This window comes from Lottia gigantea (genome assembly GCF_000327385.1).
Source record: "Lottia gigantea unplaced genomic scaffold LOTGIsca_15, whole genome shotgun sequence".
NCBI lineage: Eukaryota > Metazoa > Mollusca > Gastropoda > Lottiidae > Lottia > Lottia gigantea.
The window spans coordinates 2,171,759-2,181,183 of record NW_008707797.1 but is presented as its reverse complement, the minus strand read 5'-3'; the positions used below and the strand labels follow the sequence as shown (position 1 = coordinate 2,181,183).

At 34.2% G+C, this 9,425-nt stretch overlaps 1 protein-coding gene across 1 annotated transcript; it reads left to right on the top strand.

Annotated features, from left to right (window-relative positions):
• Positions 1-7,000: 7,000 nt before the first annotated feature.
• Positions 7,001-7,501, top strand: LOTGIDRAFT_112400 (hypothetical protein; the record flags this gene model as incomplete). Its single annotated transcript, XM_009050484.1, has 1 exon — positions 7,001-7,501. A coding segment is annotated over one exon (501 nt), but the record flags the coding sequence as incomplete, so codon positions are not given.
• Positions 7,502-9,425: the final 1,924 nt, after the last annotated feature.

Genomic DNA, 9,425 nt, shown 5'->3' with positions numbered 1-9,425 from the left:
GAAATTGAGGTTTATATGATCTAAAGTTTTCTTGGGGTATTCTTAGGGTAGTACCAGATGTACGTTCGTTGTTCCATTTTTCGGGGTATTATTTATCTTGCCGTTTGCCGTGGGAATAGCAAGGTAAATGTATATTGATTTTTTGCATTCAATGAGAGTTTTACGCCCCTTCCGTCGTATAAAAAATGTGCTGTTTTGGGCGCTAACAAAGTCAACATCTTGGTTGAAATATGGCGGATTGTCGAGTTCAGTTTAATCACGGATCTCATTATAAAGAACAAGCTAAGATTACTGAAGAAAAACACAGAAAAAAACTCAGAGACTATCAGCTTTCTCCTGACACCTGTAGTGGAAAGGTCATTTCAGGTCAGCCTCGTCGTTCGACATGTGTTAGACCTGCATAATGGTCATTGATATTTGTAGTTGTGGATAGTTTTCTCACGGTGCGTGTTAATTCTGTTCCAGTTTTTACATGGTGAAACAAAATGAATCCAATTTTGGTAAAGAAAACTGACGATATTCATGTATGCATATTGTAAAGATAGACATATTCAAAAAATTGCTGCATACGATTATAATACTTTAACTACTTGTCTTATTTGTCTTCAGCCGTCCTGGGCATATTTAAAAGCCATTGTAATATGACCAATCTGGCAAGGACTATCGTGGTTTTGTGTGAGATATGGCGTGTAGACGGTAATAAAGGCAGGGTGGTTCAATGTGTGGTCATCCATTGTAATCAGCAAGGCAGCTGCAGATATTGGACATTACCGGACAATACCTCACTGCAAAATACATTATTTTTTATCTTCAGAACACCATTATTGTCTTTTGTTCGGGACAACATGGCCGGCACGCAGCTCTATTTCATTAAAGTTTTGTTCAAAAGAACAATAGGTATATATCATATGTCACATTTCACAAAAAATATTCGCGTCTAAATTGTGAATTCTTTTGACTTTTAAAAGCTATGTCAAAGCTGAGATTGTACAGGTTTTGCCCCCCCCCCCCCCATTTTTTTCATAAATTTGAGACCCGCTTTATCCTTCTTGTCCCTCATCAATAGTTCACAGTAACGCCACTGATCCCTTCGTCCCTGTCACCAATTTAGGTCATATTTTATCTAAAGATATTTGAGTAAGATTACACGGACGAGTTTCAACTTATGCTAAATCGTTATTATACTAATATACATTACCAGTACAATAAAATATAGGGTAAAATGACGTATTGAATGTTAAACGCGAATAGACGAGGTATGGTGTACAGTGCAGGATTACCGTTACTCAGGCCGGTAGCCAGACTTGATCTTGCGGAGGGGCAAATAATATATCCGGGCAATTGGGTGTAGTTTTAGTTGCAGTGCAGAAGTCGACCGGCAGAATTTTTTTGGGGGTTGGTTGCATTCCATATTTGTTTTTGTTTTGTTTTTGGAGCTGCCCTCTGTAGCAATGGGTCTGATAACATTTATACGTTAATGGATTCGGGGAACAGGATTACGCCTATGTAACCCCTCTCCTTAATATATTACAATATATAGTGTGCATATTATAAATTTTACAATAAGTAACTAGTAACAACCTGTGTATATATCTGCTCCAAGTGATATGATATGTTTATATTTATGTTTTAAGTAAAAATACTGATCTAAATCCAAATAAAAAGCTATTTCATTTCCCCCTCACTGCTTCCAGTGAAAAAAACCAATTTTTACCTTCAAATACAAATATTGTAATAGTCTGCATAATGTTATCAATAATGTTATAGTCTAGCAAAGCTATTTTTGCTTATCAGAATCCAATTTTTGGGGTGGAATATAAAAACTCGAGACTAGACTGTTTACTGCTTGTGGTTAGTCTTCGGATCGGACACCGATGTGTTGCATAGACAGATATATCTCTTCTCGACTGTAAATCACTACCTTCAACTTATTCACAGATTTTCATGGATCATGACGACTTTATCGATTTCATTTTCAGTATTTCAATCCTTTTTTTAGCTCGACACTAACATATATATTTTTTTATATCAAATTCATCTCTTGTTTTAAACACACAGTGTTTGATTATGGCTCGATAATTTACGAATAAACACAATATAAGTTCTTTCAGTTGATCTAAAATCAAAGTTGGAATGTGGAACGAGAAAACAACAAAATAAATAAATGACGCTTACATGTCAGGACGGTTTCGTTGTTGAAATTCAGAGACACGTTAGGTCCACATGCGTAATATTGTCCCGGTGTAAAACTATTGGTGTGCTAAATCGAATTCAGAATAGGATTACAGCGAGCTGACTAAATCCAGCATGTTTCGTTCAAAAATAGATTGTCGGTAATCATGTTTTGTCTCAGCTTCGTCTTATACCTTGAATGCAATTGCAACTTTTCTTGTATCACGGAATGCAACTATTTGATTGGATTGTGTGCCAGCTCATACAGCCAATCAGATCCCTCGATAGAAAGGCTGTACACATTATATATGCGAACTCTCTGTCGAGTGAATTGACAGCTCTGATTGGATGTATTCGGTAGGGTACAATCCAATCAAATCACTGCATTAACAAACTTCCGTGATACGAGGTGACAATTGCGGTCAAGGTATGAGACGAAGGTCATATTAGCTTGATATTGCGAAGATGGGACTATCTGTATCTATCAAGAAGTAGAAACTAACCTACCATAGAAGGATGCCACAGACAAAACCAAATCGGCAGATAATAACATACACACTTGAACTACAGAAAAAAACTAGGGTTCGACAGAACCATTTGATATTGAACTAGTTCATGGATATAATTTTAATAAAATTCGTAACAAGTGGGCGTTGTTTCACCCATTGAAGGACAACTCGAGAAATGTAGATGGCTTCAATTCAGGTCAATCAACCGATTACTCATTCGATGAATATGTTCCTGTTAACAAGTGAGTTCAAGTGAATTATGTAAGAGATAGAAGTCATACGAGAACATCAGTTACGAAACACTACACTAACACTCCGTGTTATTATGATAACTAGTTATATAACTAGACTCGTATACAGGGTTATTTCAGGACAAATAATTAAGTACAGCTCTCGCTGCACGAGAGATCGATTGAAAATGTTTTTGATCTTAAAGTTGTGTAGTCCCTTTCCTTGTCCCCATAGCATTGCGTAAAACTCTATTTCTTATCATGTACAATCGCCTTTTATTGAATTGTAACTTCAATCACCTTAACCCTCCCCCAGGTACGTAAAATTCTGATGACTGTGCCAGTGCTTTCGAGAGTTGGCCCGGTGTCGGCTCTCGCCTCCTAATACCTAGTCCATAATATTATGTTCCGAAAACTCAAGAGAACATTCGATTAACATGGTGTAACTGAATTTAAGCGACCCCGTATATCGTCCTATGTAAATAGAGCGCAGTAGTTCCCGATACCCATTATTATGCAATATCACACAAATCATCCAAAACTAAACAATCCCACAATTTTTTCATATAATTTTAAGCGGTATTCAATGCATACCAATAAATGGCATATTTATGTTTATTATATGCACGATAGTAATGTTCTATATAGGGTGCCCCTCTAATAAAGACTGGAAAACCTTTTTAAAGACTTAATTCCACTCTCTAGCGTTTTCGTTTTTAAATATATATAGACATTAATAGCACAATTCAAAAGAAACCAAAAAAAAACAAAAAGTAAGTAAAAAAGTATGACATTTAGATGCCAATATTTCGAATTTATGTGATATTTTATTCACGTGTATTTTTTTTTGAGCCGTGTCATTCACCGTAATATTTTATGTAACGGTATCGTGGATGTTCACGGGTGCATGATGTTTCATACGTATACATTACTTCACTTAGAATATTCATTTACATAAAACATATGGTCTTTTGTGTAAATGGTTTTTGGAAACTTTGAGGTTTGTTTTTTAAACTCAGTTGCCAGCAATGTGGTTTTGCCAAACCTTTTTGCTGTCAATATTATCTTCAATGCGTAATTTGCTACCAATGCTGCTTTGCGAAACTGGTTTTCTAAGGAAAAGCGCCGCGAAATTCATCTGCTACCAAAGTGGCTTTGCCAAACTTGTTATTTACTGACAAAATTTGAGAAATTTATATTTGCTACAAACCCTTTGATTAACGTACTTTACTATCAATGCTGCTTTGGCAAATAGCTTCGTGAAGTTCATTTGCTATCGATAAACTTTGTTAAGCGTATTTGCATCGTAATTCGGAATCCATTCTGGTTTGTGAACTGAAATTTTTTTATGAGCAAATTAAGAAGGCAGAAAGCTTTTTGCACTCTTTATGTGATCTGAAAAGTGTTTTGATAATAGTTTATAAAGATATGTCACAATATTCTCATTTTGTAGCGCATTTGCTACGTACTTCGCAACCCTTTCTTGTCGTGAACTGAAGTTTTTCGCTTGTTATTTGAATATTAGTTTTTTTTTTGGCATATATCAGTTTTGTCCAATTACATTTCATTAAAGTCTTTGAATGACATTTAGCAATTGTGAGTAGGGTATATATGAAATGTTTATATAGACATCAGCTTTATGGAACAACATTCACTGGTTAAAGTTTGATGCAACGTTTCGACGTGTGTGCCTGAGGACGACGGGGGAAACACGGCGAAACGTTGCATAAAACTTTAACCAGTGATTGTTGTTCCATAAAGCTGTGTCTATATATACATTTCATTAGCCCACATTATGCAGAAAAGTAGGGCGTAAAACTCATTTCATTATCAATTATTTTTAATGACATTCAATATTATAGTTCTTGCTCTGTCAGTTTATGTGTTCGTTTTACCAGTAAATTTGAATAACAATCGTTTTTACAGATTACTGTTTTTTATGATTTTAATTAGTAGTTATAGTTGTTATATTTAAATATTAGATATTGATGAACATCAGAAAACATGTTACTAAAAGCATTCAATTTCATTAAAATATGAGTATTTCAAATATGTTTAGTCTCAATTACAGCTCTGTTCTAATAACGTTATTTGTTAACCAATGAAAGGGTGTCATGTGGGACCCGTTTCTTGCTTGCAATGACAATTTTTTGGATAGCGATTCCAAAAATAGAGTAATTTGAGAGCCTTTTTGTGTTTCTCTGTATCACAATTCGTCATTGTTATCAATTAAGTAACATCAACATATAATTGAAATTACGAAAGCACAGGCCGAGGTAAAATTCAATTAGAGTAACACTTTCGAATCTTATATTTGTATCCTCAATGACTTTCTAAATGACTGGTTTATCCTTGAAATGTACCCGGAACCACATAAGTAAAATGAGATGAGTAGTACTGACAGTAATCATATACTGTTGGAATTTTAATATGCTGTGCAATAAAGTGTCGTAGGTTGGAATCCTTCAATAAGGAAGACAAATTTCTGATCAACGGTCAATGATTTCGAGAGTCTTTTTACAGCTTGTTATCGACCTCTTACCACTAAATATATAAAGTGACATATTTCGAATCTTTCAAGGCAAACCATAGCTTTTCGAGAGTCGTCTTTAAAGTAGCAAGTAGTGTTGTCGAATCTTTGTGCTTATAGTTGCCGCCTATTCGATTTCCTCTATACCTACGTATCTTCCGAATCCAACGCCAGTGCTTTCGAGACCAAGTTTCATTGACTATCAATATGTCATATTACACATCCACTTAGAACATACCCTGATGTAAATTAACCTACATCACGAGCCAGTGTCAATTAGCATTCAGTTTTTAATTGGAAGCAAAATCGATGACTCAACCGTCCGTTTTTATCCCACACGGATGACGTCATTGTTATTTGTGTAGAAAATCGACCAGATCGCCGCTGTCCATTAAGAGTACATCACGTGACAATTAGAACATGTAAATAACTCAATTTACCAGCGTTTAAACGATAGAATGACCGATGATATATTTTCAAGAGTTTTTGTCGCCATAGTAACGAGTGATAAGGATACTAGTGTTTTTGAAGTGCCGTGGACATGCCGTGTTAGCCAGCCTGGTCAATACGGTTCTTTTGTTTCCTACCGGTTAATATTACATGCATGAAAAATACATTGAGTTGGGAATGGTATCATGATCAGAACACGACAGGCCTCAGTCCACGTCGATAATTTTAAATAAGGTCACGCTATTTTTATCGATTTTTTTTTTTGCTTCATCAAAAAAACAAACCACTTGTATATGTCTAGAATACTTGTTTTTCTGCGTTTTACTTTTTACAGAAATCTGAGGTTAAGTTCGATTTCCTTTAATTTTCTTTTGTTTACAAACACTTACAATATTTTTTCTTTTTCTTATAAAACAGGATTTTTTATCTTTTTGGTTTTCATCATTCTAATTAGCATTGATTTATTTACGCAACATTTATAAGATTGGTGAATCATTTTCTTTATAGTCACCTTGGTCAGTGTTTCTGTGGAAATAATTCCCTTAAAACGTCGAAATGAAACAGAAAGTACCTTCTTTAATAACTGCTCGTGACCTTATCCATAATTTCTATAAGGAAGGTATTTCCATGTAAGATCTTACCCTCTACAAAAACACATTTCTATGAACTTTTTGTGTATAAAAAAACCCAACCTACAATAAGGATTTTACCAAAACAAAAACGGAATATTACTCATACAGATGATACGTGTCCATTATATATTTAATGTAAGGTATTTCGGACGTATTTGCCAATTTACTGTTTGCATATCGAATAGGGAAAATTATCGTTCATTTTTATAATGCTCAATCCCTCGTAAAATGTTTATGACTTCAAAATTTAATGCCTTCTTTATAATAGTCAGTATACAACCATAGAGTTATACACAGGCTATACTTATTTATATATATACATTTTCTTTTACAATAAAATATTTCCACTGTTAAATTGTAGAGAGATATAGAAATACCACTGTTCAAATAGTGCTAACTACATCAATTGTAGAGTGATATAGAAATACCACTGTTAAAATAGTGCTAACTACATCAATTGTAGAGTGATATAGAAATACTACTGTTAAAATAATGCTAACTACATCAATTGTAGAGCAATATAGAAATACCACTGTTAAAATAGTACTCAATACATCAATTGTAGAGCGATATAGAAATATCACTGTTAAAATAGTGCTCAATACATCAATTGTAGATCAATATAGAAATACCACTGTTAAAATAGTACTCAATACATCAATTATAGAGCGATATAGAAATACCACTGTTAAAATAGTGCTCAATACATCAATTGTAGAGCGATATAGAAATACCAGTGTTAAAATAGTGTCCAATACATCAATTGAAGAGCGATATAGAAATACCACTGTTAAAATAGTGCTCAATACATCAATTGTAGAGCGATATAGAAATACCACTGTTAAAATAGTGCTCAATACATCAATTATAGAGCGATATAGAAATATCACTGTTAAAATAGTGCTCAATACATCAATTATAGAGCGATATAGAAATACCACTGTTAAGATAGTGCTCAATACATCAATTTCAGAGTGATATAGAAATACCACTGTTAAAATAGTGCTCATTACATCAATTGTAGAGTGATATAGAAATACCACTGTTAAAATAGTGCTCATTACATCAATTATAGAGTGATATAGAAATACCACTGTTAAAATAGTGCTCAATACATCAATTGTAGAGAGATATAGAAATACCACTGATAAAATAGTGCTCATTACATCAATTGTAGAGCGATATAGAAATACCACTGTTAAAATAGTGCCAATACATCAATTGTAGAGCAATATAGAAATACCACTTTTAAAATATGCTCAAAACATCAATTAGAATATTAGAACAGAACCTAAAATAACATATTGTTGTTACTCAGAGTTTCAAGCTGTGTATATATTTTTATGTATATAACTCTATGACCCTATATTCTATATAGGTAACAACATAATAATTAATGTAGCGGTAACATTCTGCATTGTTTTACATTGTGATAAGTTCGATCGAAAGTAGGTCACTTTCTGTCAATGATGCAATAATCGTGTCACATGCACTTTCTACATCCCGATACATCAGTATTGCTATTATTATTGCTAGTCAGCCAGCCATGCTCATAACAGATTTACTCGAAATGAAAATGTAGGGCTCATATCATTTGTTTAGTTTGAAATTGTGATATTACGAACATGTTACCACAGAAAAAAGTCAGGTATAGGCAGGAAATCAATGGTAGTGTATCGTTCACTAGCCATAAACTGTGTGTGTGTAGATATTGAAGGACAAAAAATAAACTCAAGGCGGTGTGGATATGATAACGTAACGAAGTAGGCACCTTACGTCATGACGCCATCTTGAAATTGCAAATGTCGTAATAATGCATTCAAATAATTTTCTACCTTTCCCTAAAAATACCATTGTACTCATTTTCCCCGTTGTAGAGAAATTTTCAAATGGTAAATACAGGGAAACGAATGATATTTATTTCCGCGTGCCGCCATTGAGCAAACTAAACGTATTCAGGTCATACAAGTTCACGGTACCACGTGACCAACTCTGTACCAGTGTATCGGTGTGGACATGTTATGTAATTCGCTATTTTCGTTTTTATCCAACTCGTGTGTCCCTAAAACCCATAAAATGATGTAAGCGAGGGGTTATATGGGGTCAGACAGACCGATGAAGAGTATGTTCAGGGTTTTAGAAGACTATCTTGTGGATTACACGGTAAGTGATGTTAGTTTTCTGGCTATAACGCTACGTCTTTGTGTCCTACTATTAGCCTTCATTAAGCAATCTACATTTTTTAGCATGTAACGTTATGACGTCATTTTCGGGGTGTACAAGTGTGGGTTATTGGCCATATATCACGGTAAAATGTGCGTTATTGTTAATGTACACTTTATTTTGTTGTATTATTGCATTAAGACGTCTAATAAGCTGTACTATTTTTAGTAAGTGAATTGAAACGAGGTCACAATCTTGCTCTTTTACTTGCACGCCCAAGCATTCGAACTCATTTACTATCTCGTGTTCATTGAAAGAACATCGTGTATGGCGATTGTATTGTATACATATAATATATTAGCCTACACATTCATATACTTTACTAGCGTTCAATAACTCATATTATTCTTCAAAAAATTTAGCAGTGAGGTAGTTTATTCTTACGTCATATATGTTTACTTTGGAACCTAATGTGCTATTAATAGCGGAAGTTATTACGCAATAGTGTGAATGCAATAGAAATAGTTCGCAATGTTGGATTGGAATACAAGCCGAGTTGCGCAACAATTACGGTGAGTTAAGATAGCTATTTTAAAAACGTAGTTTCTGTGTCCCTCCTACTTGTTTGGCAAATGATGTCATTTTAGTTTATGTGTTCAGCGGAGATAGTTGTTCGGGTTTAACCAATTAAATTCACCAGTAGAGGTTCATGGTCGATTATATTTGGTTTTTGCTTCTG